The sequence below is a fragment of the Myxine glutinosa genome, chromosome 1 (assembly GCF_964187855.1).
Source record: "Myxine glutinosa chromosome 1, kmMyxGlut1.1, whole genome shotgun sequence".
NCBI classification, from domain to species: Eukaryota; Metazoa; Chordata; class Myxini; order Myxiniformes; family Myxinidae; genus Myxine; species Myxine glutinosa.
This window is the reverse complement of record NC_136261.1, coordinates 161728476-161743160: the sequence shown is the minus strand read 5'-3', so window position 1 is coordinate 161743160 and position 14685 is coordinate 161728476. Positions and strand designations below refer to the sequence as shown.

The window sequence follows — 14685 nt, the reverse complement described above, 5'->3', positions numbered from 1 at the left end:
CGAAATTTGGCAGAGATGTAGCATATGTCACAAGGACGAAATGTTTAGATTTTGGTGAAGATCCGGATTTGGATCCGGCAACTCGAATTTTAAAAGTGATTTTTCACCATTGGGAGACAGGGCCAAAAATGATACATAGCAGGATATCTAAAAAGGTTGTGGACGGATTTGGATGAAACTTGGTGGACCTGTTGGGTGTCTGACAAGGACGATTCGATCCGATTTTGGTGAAGATCTGAATATGGATTCGGATATGAGAATTATTTAATTCTTTAAATGATTCTTCACCATTGGGAGATAGGGCCAAAAACGATACAGAGCAGGATATCTCAAAAAGTTATGGACGGATTTGGACGAAACTTGTTGGACAGGTTGTGTGTGTGACAAGGAAGAATCTTCAATTTTGGTGAAGATCCGGATCCGGATCCAGCTCGTAGAATTTTTTTAAAGCGTTTCTTCACCATTGAGTGATATGGCCAACCAGGCTGAGGTATGCTCTCTACTGAGTGCCGTTCTAGTTAGCTATGCTGGTTAATTATGCTTAAGGATAATCCCGTGTGTAATTGCCCTCCCGTGATGTCCCCTACCTTTTATTTAATCAAAAAGGGCCGCAATTACAACGCCCATCGCACCATCATAACAACAGAGAACCAAACACATTTGCCGGTCGGCAAGTAAACCCCGCTCAGCTGAACATTCCGGAAAGGCGGCTAGACTCCGCCTTGACTCGTAACGGAGAAACCACGCCCCGAGCTTCGTGACTGGTTAAGGAGCCCTGGGATGATGTAATGTGACGTCAGGATTGGTCGGGGAGTGATGTCAGCGAGGGACAAAGGAGAGTGCATTTCCCCGCCTCCCCCTCCTTGCTCTCTCTTGGTCCTGGCTGCGGGAAAAAGACTGAGCAAGAGCGGTTCGGGGCAGTCGGCATCACAAGGAAGAGAATCGGCATGGGTGGTGGACTGGGTCTGCGTTGTGCTTCCCCGGGACGGCAGAGCGACTTGCAGGAGAACCAGCCGCGAGAAAGTACCTCACGTTGGGATGTCGAGGAGCACGACTTCACGCAAATTTGTGCGCTTCCCACGCAGTGTTTCAGAGGCGACGAACGCCAAGCCCCTCGTTGAGACCAGAGTTAAGTGCCGGCCGGCAGAAACATTATTTATTTTTACTTTCGTTTTCCTCTTGTTTGTGTACGAGTCTGAGTGGAGACCTCTCAAATTAGGAAAGTTTTTACCTCACATTCATTTTTATCGTCTCACAATTATTTTATTTCATTCATTATTTGCTGCATTTTACTTTTGTGTCGTGTCTGTTTACTTGTTTGTGGGTTCGAGTAATAAAACCCAGTGGCGGCCGTCCGATTAGATAAGGCTTCGGGCCTTTCCCGTGCTCGCGAATAGATAATTCCACCAAGTTCGAAATACGCCTCGGAGTTAACTGTTCGGCTCTCTGTCTCAGGCTGGTCTATATCGGTTATGGACGTGACAGTACTATGGTCAAAACATACATTAACTGCACAGGCATCAAGTCACTCAGCCTTAGCCAAGTGATAAGTGACAAGTGATAATGCCACAAGACCGTGGTGTGTCTATTTGAATCAGTATCCTCAACCTAATCATAGCCAAATGCCAGTTGAGGTTGCTTAAATGGAAAGCAATCAGAATATATAACTGGCTGGACAACCACAGTAAATAACTGCTCCACTCGTGTTCTGAATTATAATTATGAATATGCAAATGCTGCACAAAGTCATTCTGAAGACGAGCAGGGCCATAGCCAACACCCAATGTATCAGAAATAGTGAAACCGAAATCAGAGGCATGACCACAAAAAGATTGATAAGCGGTTGCCACCCCTCTTATAAAATAGGCACAAAACCGATGATGGCCTCAAAATTGACAGTGGCAGCCTAGTGAATATACACTTGCAGCACACCTTGCACAAGTTCAATTTGGCACAACATAATTGGGTTTTAGCCACTCTATAATTCAAGCCCATAGAAAATGTGGGCAAAGGGGGGTGGGAGGAAAAAAATTATGTGCAAACAAAATGTCGAGCAGTGCAGAACTTCAAAAGAAGAAAAATTCCAAGAATATTAACTTTGTCGGGTTAAATTACAAACCTCTACTTGCTGGTAAACAATTAGAAGTGCCGTGTTAGATTTGGAAAGAGCAGCAAAGCAGAAAGATTAATTTGACACCTGATTTGTTCAAAGCTATACAGTACAAGTGAAAACACAGGTAATCAAATGTGGGGAGAAAATTCTGATAGCCCTTATATATGCAAGAACCTCATCACTTCATTCACATAATCTATCAGTGTGAGAAGATGATTGGTTAGGCAAAGAATGTTGTGCTCCACGTTTTCTACTAAATCCCTTTCACTTCTACAAGGCAACACTTGACAGCTGCAGTGATGGAAATCAAAATCAAAGATTTGCTGCATAATTCTCTTTTATATAGGATGCTTTTTTTTTTGCATTTGATTCTGATAAGATCAAATCCTTACGATTTGAGTCGGAAGTAATGAGGGCTTCGGGCTTGATCTGCAGGTCACTCACAAAACCTTCAAGAAGGGGAAAATAGAGAACAGAACACTTGTCTTAATTGTGAAGGTTATCATTCTTCATCAGGAATGAATAGAATAATTGACGAAAACAACAATATAGTGATAGCGATATGGTAACCGCCTTGGGAAGCAAGGAGAGCTGAGGGTTCGGACATTAATCCTCTTCCCTTTTTTATTTTATGGATTTAAGGCTGCCACACTGTTATGCCGTTACGGGGTCCTCTACAATCTTCTGGTCTCGGTAACCTCCGAACCCCGAGAGGAACCCCGGCAGAAAAATATGTTACCATGTGGTGAAATCAATAGTGAAACCACACCAATGATTATAAATGAACAAACTTGTATTATAAATCACACACAGGTATAACGGTACAACAACTGGCCATTAAGAGTGCACTCTAAATATCTCTTATAAACCACCTTTAGAGGCCATTTTTCCCCGCAAGCGGGGGTTGGCCTTTTTCGGGAACTGTGGTTGTTGTTGTTTTTCGGTCCCCTTTTTGAAGCAATGTTTTACGGCCGGATGCCCTTCCTGACGCCAACCCGTTTTGCCGCCTTTAACGACAAGCAGGGAATTACCAGTGAACTGGTACTCAATTTGCCGACCTCGGAAGGATGACAGGCTGAGTCAACCCCCCTGGCGTTAATTCAGCGATTGACCGGGATTCGAACCCAGGATCCTAGGATCCTAAGCCGGCACCCTAGCCGCTAGCCCAACACCAGGGACTCTCTTATATAAAGTCAAATAACTCACTGCTCCCAAGGAGTGAAAAGGACACTCCTCAATGTCTCTATGACTTTTCCCAAGGCGAATGGGATTCGCTCCAGCGGTCGATGGAACGAAATCTGGTCGAAGCCCGAATCTCGCTCTCCGGTCGATATGCAAAGCAGGTACAGTGGGCAAGGGTGCTCTTCCCGCCAAACTGTACAACGGCGCCCTCCAGAGGCGCACCTTCACCGCTCCCTCAACAAACCGCAACATAATTGGAGACGAAGCGGTCGCACCCACTCATCCCCGACAGACGGTAGGATGTTGGGGGTGAAGATGACACGAAGCAAACCTTCACAGGTGTCCGAAGCACGGGGTTCAAGATGGCCGACGGCTCTAGCTTGAGCCGATGCGACGAGACGAGGATTCGTCGGAATCTCAGCTCCCCAAGTCTGTCTACGCAGATTTCTCCACTCCAGCGAATATTCTTATCGCCGGATGTCCCTTTCAGGAACTCAAAATCCCCTCGCGGCTGTCGGTAAACCTTGCTCGTTACGGAGCGCTGACGTCACGCGTCCTCTCTGACTTTGCTCGCGCTGCTTCTTCCTCTTCACCTTCTCGTCTTTCCGGTTCGGTGTCCTGTATCATTTCAAGTTAGCCTTTTTAACTTTAAATAACCGTTCCTGAATAATAAACCTTTTAAAGATAATAATAGTACATAACATCAGAACTACGTCAAGTGGGTGAAAACCACAATAACGGAAGTTACGAATCCGTAACACTTCCCCCCCCTCAAGAAAGAAAGTTTGAACACAGCGAAAACTTTCTTTGCATGCACTCTTTAAAGAAGTAAAAGTAAATTCACAACCCAAATCATCAATTCCCGTGGGCAACAATATTCAACACTCCCCAAAAATAAAGCAACAAAATTCCACACATCCCACAGAGATTTCCAAGTTAATTCACTCTGGACAAAGCATCAGCAACGACATTGTCCCTGCTCTTTACATGCTCAATTTCCCGTTGGACTCCTGCAAAGCCAAACTCTATCTCATTACCCTCTGATTTTTACTGTCAGTTTCTTGTGAATGAAGGTTAAGGGGTTGATCAAAGATCCAAAATCCAGCAAATCGATAGCACTTTTTCTGGGAGGCCGAGATGAAAACCAGGTTCCATAGTGGTTGGGTGGTGAGGCCTGGAAGTATTCACTACATGGACGCCTTTAGGAACGTGGAGTTCACGGTTAGTCCGTGCAGGAAAGTTCACTACATGGACGCCTTTAGGAACGTGGCGTGGCGTCCACGGTTAATCTGTGTAGGAATCTTGGCTCGGCGGCTCCGCAGCATTCAGTGCTTCAATTTTTCCGAACTTTCATAATAATTACGGTGGGACCGCTCGTCACTGTGGTCACATGAATAGCGGTCTCCTTCTCGGCCACTACTCTGACAATCCTTCCTTCGGGAGCTGCCGTAACTCTGGGAGCCTCCATAATAATATTGATTGCGGCCACCACCAAAACTACTACTCCGTGGTCCTCTTCTGTAGCTCCCACGACACCTATGAAATGCCTTCCCTACTGTTATGGTCCGACCCTCCAACTCCTTGCTATTCAGATCCTTTTCTGCATCTCTGGCGTCCTTTGAGTTTTCAAACGTGACAAAGCCAAACCCTCTTGACTTTTGTGTCTCCCTGTCTTTTATCAGCAACACTTCCAAAAGCGGTCCATATTTCCTGAAGGCAGACTCCAGAACATCTTCCTTTGTTTTGAAGTTCAGTCCACCTACAAATAACTTGCTAACTTTGTCGCCATCCCTAACTGGTGTGGTGTTATTTTCCCTAATGGGCTTTTTAACAACCATCGGGTTACCATAAACTTGACCACCGGCCAAATCATTCCCGATAACAGATACTCCCTCTACAGGAAGAGTGGTTTGTAAACCTACGGTGACCGGTCCTGACACCACATCGGACTCCAACTGGATGGCATGAAGTGGAGCTCTAACACAGCCACCAATCCCCTGTACTGTAAACGAACACTATCACCAGTTGCTGTCTCCTCTGACAAGGGCAAGATGCCTTCAAGCATTAAAGATTGATGTGCTCCGGTGTCCCTCAATACCCTAACAGGTTTCCGGGTAGTCAGGTCTCCATCCAGTGACACAAACCCCTTTGAAATAAATGATTGGTAACCCTTTTGAGGGCGATTTCTCACACTGGCCATTGCATTCGGAGTTGTACTAGTCAAACTCCGCTCCTGATTTTCCTTTCCCAGAGCATAACAGTGGGCCTTCAAGTGTCCAGGTTTATGGCAAAAAGCGCAAGTAGGCCCGGAGGAGAACCTCGTGGTCTGCCTCGAGCCCCCCAGAGGATTAGTCCGACTTGGCACTGTAGACCTCTGATCCCTAGGAGTCGCGGTATCAGATCTATCCTCATAGTCATCTCCAGGCCGTCCCCATGAATCTTCGTTCTCCGCACCGGATGCACCATAACTCCCCTGGTTAAGTCCAGGTGAGAAGGTAGGTTTGTGGAAACCCATCCTGTATATTAAAGCATAATCATCTGCCATGGTTGCTGCCTCATACAGCTTTGGTACTTTCCTTTCCTCCAGATGTACTTTAATGTCCTCGTGGACACACTGTTGGAATTCCTCCACCAGGATCAATTGTCGCAATAGTTCGAAGTCTTTCCCGACTTCTTTTGAATCACACCACCGATCAAACATGGTTTCCTTCATTCGGGCAAACTCCACATGGGTCTCATTCTCCCTCTTCCTGGCGTTCCGGAATTTTTGCCGGTAAGCTTCAGGGACCAATTCATAGGCTTTGAGAAGGGTTTTCTTCACTATCTCATAATCTGCACATTGCTCAATCGGTAAAGCCGAATAAATATCTTGAGCTTTACCCACCAGAACACTTTGTACTAATATGGTCCAGGACTCCTCTGGCCATTTTAGCATTTGAGCCACTTTCTCAAAGTGTAAAAAAAACTTGGCTACCTCCTTTTCATTGAAGGGTGGAACAGCCTCACATGTCTGCCAACATCCCAGGTGTTTTGACTAGTTGTCGAACCAGTTGGCATGGGTGGTACCTCTCCCGTTCTCTCATTAACTCCAGCTCCTTGACTTTAATTTCCTGCTGACGCGCCAATTCACGGTCCTTTAACCCCCTCTCGGCTTTTCTCTCCTCTGCTTCGAGTTCTCTTGCAGCTCTCCTTTCCTCTGCTTTTTTGTCTTCTAACCTTTCCTGTGCTTTTAACCTTTCCTGGAGTTCTCTTTCCACTCTCCTTTCCTCTGCTTTTTTCTCTTCAAACCTTTCCTGGAGTTCTCTTTCCTGTGCTTTTAACCTTTCCTGGAGTTCTCTTTCCACTCTCCTTTCCTCTGCTTTTTTCTCTTCTAACCTTTCCTGGCTCTTCAATTGCATCTCCGTTTTTTGGAGCTCCACACTTTCTTGTTCTTTTGGTAACCAATCCAAGGCTCCCTCTCTCCATGTTCCTCGTTCCACCATAGATTCCATCACCACTGTCTGCATCTCTGTTTTCTTCATTTTAGCTCGGACCTCCAAGCTAAAATGTTTGCCCAATATCAAGAGTTCCGATTTTAGTAACGCTCGGAACTGTGCCTCACTAGGGGTCGCTGCCAACTTCTCTGCGTCAAACTCCATGGTGACTATCCGTTAACACCTGTTAACCTTCACACAAGAAATTTCCCCAAAAAAAAAATTTTTTTTTTTTTGTTTGTTTTTTGAAAAAATTGGGAATGTTGAAAATTTTCCAAAATTGGAAAATTTGGGAATGCTAGGGAATTCTATCCCAGACGATATTTTGGGAATTTTAGATCCCGGACGAAGACCCAATTGTCAATTGGACGAGCCCCCAATTTCTGTTACAGGGTCCTCTCCAATCTCCTGGTCTCGGTAACCTCCGAACCCCGAGAGGAACCCCGGCAGAAAAATATGTTACCCTGTGGTGAAAATGAAACCACACCAATGATTCTAAATGAACAAATTTGTATTATAAATCACACACAGGTATAACGGTACAACAACTGGCCATTAAGAGTGCACTCTATCTATCTCTTATATAAAGTCAAATAACTCACTACTCCCAACGAGTGAAAAGGACACTCCTCAATGTCTCTGACTTTTCCCAAGGCGAATGGGATTCGCTCCAGCGGTCGATGGAACGAAATCCAATCGAAGCCCGAATCTCGCTCTCCAGTCGATATCCGAAGCGGGTACAGTGGGCAAGGGTGCTCTTCCCGCCAAACTGTACAACGGCGCCCTCCAGAGGCGCACCTTCACCGCTCCCTCAACAAACTGCAACGTAATTTGAGACGAAGCGGTCGCACCCACTCATCCCCGACAGACGGTAGGATGTTGGGGGTGAAGATGACACGAAGCAAACCTTCACAGGTGTCCGAAGCACGGGGTTCAAGATGGCCGACGGCTCTAGCTTGAGCCGATGCAACGAGACGAGGATTCGTCGGAATCTCAGCGCCCCAAATCTGTCTATGCAGATTTCTCCACTCAAGCGAATATTCTTATCGCCGGATGTCCCTTCCAGGAACTCAAAATCCCCTCGCGGCTGTCGGTAAACCTTGCTCGTTACGGAGTGCTGACGTCACGTGTCCTCTCCGACTTTGCTCGCGCTGCTTCTTCCTCCACCTTCTCGTCTTTCCGGTTCGGTGTCCTGTATCATTTAAAGCTAGCCTTTTTAACTTTAAATAACCGTTCCTGAATAATAAACCTTTTAAAGATAATAATAGTACATAATATCAGAACTACGTCAAGTGGGTGAAAACCACAATAACGGAAGTTATGAATCCGTAACAACACACATATGGACATAGACAAATATACGAGATAACACAGGACTGTTAAACGAGACAAACAGCCACCAAGCTTGGGGAAAGTGCCGTCATTTCTGGGGAACTCTGGGTACCAGTGACATCAAAATAATGGCGCCACCTTTCTCACGGCACTCAGCAGATCATCTCCTCGGGAGGAATTTCCTCCTCCCCACGGATGCCAACTGATGGGGATTGTCCATACTTTTATCCTTCTAAATGCTGAACGTCAAGCATGAAGGAGGCAGCATGTACCATTTTAAAAGTCTTTGGTATGACTTGGTTGGGGGTTTTGAACCGCGGACCTCCCAGACTCAATGCAGAGACTAACGATTACACCACTGAGCTTGCTCCGATGAAGCGGTAACGTTGAAAACATCAGCTAGCTCCTCCTTGCTTTCCCTGGTGGTTAGGATACCAACATCAGAGTGTAAAGAAAGACTGGGATACAAAGAGATGGAGTCAACAAAATGCAACTATTTTTTCAAAACTGTTTGATGAACAGTTTATGAAGCACACGGTATTCTATTTCTCAGTTTTTAAATAAATGATTGCTGTGCACAACCTGACAAGCTTCATCTCATGCTTTGTGCACTGTATGTATCATTGAAAATAGCACCACAATTAAACAGTTAAACATTCTGAGGAGCAGAAATACATGAGAATAAACCCAAGACTAATTTATAGTCATACTTTACTTGGGTGGTGTTTGCTCACCAGTTGCATAGTTCGCAGCACTGTCAGACCTTTTAGGAAGATCACTTGGCTCTTGCTTCACACACACACCGGTAAAAGCACCATTGTGAATTGCAGAAATGTTTTGCCCCACCTCGGAATCCGTATCACCTGCAAACAACTTGTCATATTATTTTAAAGGAGCTAGAGTATTAATAAATAAATAAATGTGATCGTTATTAATATAATAGGATATCATCATACTAAAATATGCAATTTGGTGTCTGTCTGTGAGGGGAGGGGAATGGAGGGGGGAGGGGCATGGGGAGGAGAGGGGGAAGGGGAGGGGAGGGGGGGAAGGGGAGCAGTCAGAAGTGGCAGCTCTTTTACAGAGAATTTATATCTTAAAGGGGAGGGAGGAAGGGGAGGGTGAGGGGAGGGGGGAGGAGGAGGAGGGTGAGGGGAGGGGGGAAGAGGAGGAGGGTGAGGGGAGGGGAGGAGAGTGGGGGGGTGGGGGGAGGAGGGGGGAAGGGTGGGGAGAGGGGGAAGGGGAGCAGTCAGAAGTAGAAGCTCTTTTACAGAGAATTTATATCTTAAAGGGGAGGGGAGGGAGGGAAGGGGAGACCAGGAGAGGAGGGAGAGGGGAAGGGGAGGGGGAGGGGGGAGGGAAGGGAGGGGGGAAGGAGTGGCGAGAGGAGGGAGAGGAGGAGAGGGGGAAGAGGAGGAGGGGAAGGGGAGGGGGGAGGCAGGAGAAGAAGGGGAGTGGCTCATATCACGTTTCTGAGTGAATGTGGCTCCGGCCAGGAAGAAGAAGAAGCCATACTACCAAATTTGTGCACTTCAGGAATTGGTTGATTTATTTGTATTCAAATGTCTGGTAAATGTTTTGCATTTATTTATGCGAATGTGTACTTGCATATAACTGTCATTCATTTAAAAAGGCTTCGACATTTAAAAAGGATATATATATATACACACAGACTTGGCATTTAATATGGAATTTATTTTTTTTCTTGACTTGGGTTTACTTTCTTAACTCAGTATATCAATCTGGTGAGTTTCTTTTACACTTTGGTGATTTATTTGTTAAAAGAACCATGTCACTGTCTGTCGCAGCAAGAAGTCAACAACAGGATTATATCACAGGTGGCGTGGCAAAATGTACGGACAGGTGCATTTCATGGTTGGCTTCACAGTCGGGTAAACAAGGGTTTTTGCGTTCTGTATTAATGGAAAACAACTGCTGCACGTCTCCAAAAGTTATTGCCGCTTCCTCTGGAGATGGTCCGTCAACTCGACAATGCTGTTTGTCATGGAGTGGTGGCTTTAGAAAATTACGGCATGAAACAGCGTGCTATTGCTCGGCAGTATGGCATCACTCAAGGTCAGGTGTCAAAGATCCTGAAACGAAATGCTCAGAGGGGTGTCCCTACTCCAATACCGAGGCCAGGACGTCCCGGCAGAACCACAAGGAGGGATAATCGCCAGCTGCACCGGTTAGTCCGCAATGGCCGTACAAAGTCAGCTAATCGGCTTCGGTGGCAGGGCTGAGTGGCAGCAACTGACAAATGTGCCTGTATCCAGAAGACGAGTCAACCAACGACTGGTTCAAGCAGGCTATCGTGCCAGGCATCCCCTGAGAAAGCCACGCCTGACCAGACAACACCGCCAGCGCCGATTGCAGTGGGCCAGAGAGCACCGTCAATGGCAGCCAGGACACTGGAATCACGTGATCTTCAGTGATGAGTCTAGATTTCTGGTCTATCGTCAAGATAGCCATGTCCGAGTGCGCAGACAAGTGCATGAAGCCTACAACAAAGATTGTATAGTGCCAAGAGTCCAAGCAGGAGGTGGTGGGGTGCCCGTTTGGGCTGCTTTTCATGCAGGGGGCAAAACTGACCTGGTTGATCTGAATGGAAACCTGAACCAGTTCAAGTACAGGGCCATTCTGGAAGAATCATTGCTTCCATTTGCTCGTGCAGTCTTTCGAGGAAACTTTGTCTTCCAAGATGACAATGCACGGCCTCATCGTGCTCACATGATCCAACACTTTCTTGCTGACCGTGGTGCAGAGCATATGGAGTGGCCTGCCATGTCCCCGGATATGAATCCGATAGAGAAATTGTGGCCAGAATTAACGCGTCAAATCGACCACTTGGACCAGCAGCCGACCTCTGCGCGTGAATTGCAGCAGGCTATTGTCACTGCATGGCAAGCGATTCCTGTCCAAGCCTTGGCAAATCTCGTGAACAGCATGCCTCAATGTGTACGTGCTCTCCTGAATGCTCGTTGGGGTTACACGAAGTACTGAACTGTAATTTTACTGTCCGTAATCCCAGTCGTAATTTAACTTTTATTTTTGTCAAAATTTTTTTTGGCTAATGTGCAATATAAAGAGATACTTCTGGAAAACGTACAGAAGTTTAACACAGCACTGTCCATGAATTGAGTTTGATATCAGTTTACATCACTTTCAAGGATCAATTTATTTGTTTCGAAATGTCAAATGTGGTTTTGTTTCTTTTAAAGGTCACATTAACAAAATCTAGAATAATTTCAACATAATTCCAATGAACTTTTGGTTCTAAGACATCTTGAAAAGTAAGTTCACCCCCACAAAAAAAATATTCCATATTAAATGCCAAGTCTGTATGTATATATATATATATACTGTATATATATATATATATATATATATATATATATATATATATATATATATATATATATATATATATATATATATATATATATATATATATATATATATATATATTGTTGCGGATATGAGGCCTGTATTTTTTTGATTGTGTTGTATTGTGGTAAATTGGTGATGATTATTGTTTATTCTGCGCCCCCCTACCTCCGGAGCTGTGTAAAGGTGAAAGGGCATCCCATAATTAGTCCACAAGCATACACATCAGCCAAATAATAGAATACCCCTGTTTGATAGTTATCTCTTATTCTGTGTTTTAGAGTAAGGCTGTGTCTCCCATTAATTGAAGTACTCCATTGCACCAGTGAAAGAGAATAGATCCCCTTTCATTCCCATCCCCAAAATCTCCATTCCCTTTTACATCCCCTCTGGTGATTGCCAACCCTCGATTGCCAATTACCTCCCCTCCAAAACCGCCATTGACCACGAGGCAGGGTCGGAGAAGAAAGGCGTGTCTCCACCTCGTCATAGAGGGGAGGAGTGAGCCAGAGGGTCGCATGACCAACCAGGGCCGAGGTGAGCACACCGATGGGCGTGTCCTAAAGGCCGGCGGCTTGATCGCTGGAGGCGCTATAAAAGGCGCGCACGCAAGAAGCAAGTGGGAGAGTCGTGAGGAGTCAGTCAGTGGAGTCGTGGTCAGTTGGTTGCGGTGAGGAGTCGGTGGTGGTGGTCAGTTGGTTGCGTTGGTTGCGGTGAGGAGTCGGTGGTAAAGAGTGAGTGGACCAAGAACGAGTTGAGGGTTTGGACCAGACGAGTCGGACAAGGCCTGGCAAAGCACGCGACGTCCACAGCAGCCACAACAGCAGCTTGGGGGCCTGAACGGCGGTTTGGAGCAGGGCCGTGAAGGAACGGCGGCTGCTAAACGCGCCGGTTGTGCTGCAGGACCCCCTTGGACCTTCCTCTCCCTCCAGCCATCCACCTCCTGCCTTTCCATCCTTCTTGTGTATGTGAGTTTGTTCTGTTTGTTCTGTCCTGGGTAAATTAAGTCTGTATAAGCTAGTATTTTCACTGTGTCACCTGCGTCTTATGTGCTTGTAAATAAACGTGACTGCTTTCTTTTTGCTTATGTGTGTAAATAGTCAATAAATTCAGTCGTATTTCCAAACCTTTCTTTGCCTTCGTTTTCCTCTTTGCATTCGTCGTTTTAGTCTTTTCCCTCATTGAGCAGCCGCGGTGCGATCTGGTCAACGTCGGGTGGAATCGGGTTCTAATCGGGGAGTAACTGTTCGGTCGCGGTTGGACCATCCGCTCGGCCCATCATACCATCTAAACCGCGATCAGTAACAATTGGTGTCTGGGAGTGGGATTCGAAGCCCGAACCAAATTTTTAAAACATCTAAAAATAAAAAAAATTTGGTCAAAATTTGGAGCGGCCGAAATTTGTTTTGTTTTACAAAACCTGAACTTTGAAATCGCGCCATGGCTGGTCAAGGCGACGGGATGCCGGTGGGAGAGATAGACGGGGTAGAATCGACCCAGGACCTCGGGGAAATGTATGTGGATGGAAAAGAGGAGGAGAACATTGGCAATGTGGTTGAGGGGGTATCAGGCGCGCAAAATGGCGCCTCGCACATAGCTACAGCGGCCGCACCCGCTGCACAAGTGGGAGGGATGGCCCAAATGCAGGCCCTCATGGAGCAATTTATGGCGCAAATGCAGGCGTCCCTCAAACTGCAGAGTGAGCAATTGGGGGTAATGGGAAACCAAATGGGGGTAATGAGGGACGAAGCGAGGGGTACTGGTGAGGGGTTAGACAAGAAATTTGGGAAGTTAGACAATAATTTTGAGGGGTTAGACAACGGGATAAAAGAGGTGAAAAATGGGTTAATGGGGCTAGAAAATAGGATGGAGAACAAATTGCGGGAGATAGGGGAGCAATCCGCCCGAGAAATTAAACAAATGGGAGAGCAGATAGAGGAGGTAAAAATCGGGGTAGAAACCAAATTGGATGCTCAGAGGGATGAATTGGGACAGATGAGGGTGGCATCTACAAAACAGATGGAGGAGATGAAGGCGGAGATACGACGAGGTGTGAGTGAGGAGGTCTCGGGGCTACGCGAGGAGGTAAAGCGAGGTGAGAAGCATATGGAGAAAGAGGTGAGAAATGGGGCGGCAAAGTTACAAGGGGGAATAGAAGATCTGACGGAGGAGGTGGAACAGCTGACGGAGGGACAAAAAGAACTAGTGGAGCAGGTTCAAAAGAACACTGCGGTACTAGGAGGGTTAAAAGCGACACAAAGAGACATCAAGGAAGACTTAATAGCGACACAGAGGCAATGTCAGATGGTACGTGAGGAACTGACAATGAGGGTGGACGAGGTGACAGAGATAATGGAGACAAAGGACCGGCAGGTGAGGATGCACATAGAGACTGTCACGGTAGCCTTAGAGGACGAACTTGAGGAGACGCACCGAGAAATAAAAGAGGTTAAACAAAAATTAGAGGAAGTGGAAGAAGAGGTGAGTGAAATTAAGAAGGGACGGACAGAAACTAAAAGAGAAATCCAGGAGGAGGTGATGGAATATGTGCAAGGTCGGTGCTCAACTCATGATGTGATGCTCACTAACCAAATAAAGAGTTTGCAGGTGGCAAAGGAGGTGCGACGACGAGGTACGGAGGTGAGTGGCAATGTATATGATGTGAGGAAAGCTTCAGTCGGCTTGGGGATTGGTTTGGATCCGGGTGTTCGTGAAAGGCCGTTGGTGAAGTGTGCGACAGGTCTGGTGTGCGAAAAAAGAGGTGTGCGAGAATGTCCGACCATGGGGTGTGTGAGGAAAAAATGCACGCCTGTGGTGAGTGTTACAGAGGATGTAACGGGGGAGTGTGCGCAAGAGTGTGCACAAGAAAGGTGTGTAACGGATGGGTGCATGAGGAAAGAGTGCGCTGTCGAGAGTAAGGGTGAGTGCGCTGTCGAGAGTAAGGGTGAGTGCGCTGTCAAGAATGGAGGTGAAAGTAGTGAGAGTGACACAGAGCGTGAGTTGGTTGTGACAGGTGAGCGAGGATGTACACCTGGAATGGAAGGATGCACACCTGGAATGGTAGAGCGTGTGTGGGAATGCACACTTGAGTTGGTCGTGAGGCACGTGGTTGGGTGTGCGAATGAAAGCACACCTGTAATTGTCACAGAGGAGGCGACCGAGGAAGGGGCGCGAAGAGGTGTGTTGGTGAGGTGTGCG

At 46.5% G+C, this 14685-nt stretch overlaps 1 protein-coding gene across 3 annotated transcripts in view; it reads right to left on the bottom strand.

Annotated features, from left to right (window-relative positions):
* Nucleotides 1-14685, bottom strand: part of LOC137430718 (uncharacterized) — a 148152-nt gene that overhangs the window by 76127 nt on the left and 57340 nt on the right. For all 3 annotated transcript variants that reach the window (XM_068121497.2, XM_068121509.2, XM_068121503.2), the window contains exons 4-5: nt 8835-8963; nt 2506-2562 (exon numbers count right to left, since the gene is read on the bottom strand). In XM_068121497.2, the coding sequence (XP_067977598.2) occupies nt 2506-2562; nt 8835-8963 (186 nt within the window). The remainder of the gene's footprint in view (nt 1-2505; nt 2563-8834; nt 8964-14685) is intronic.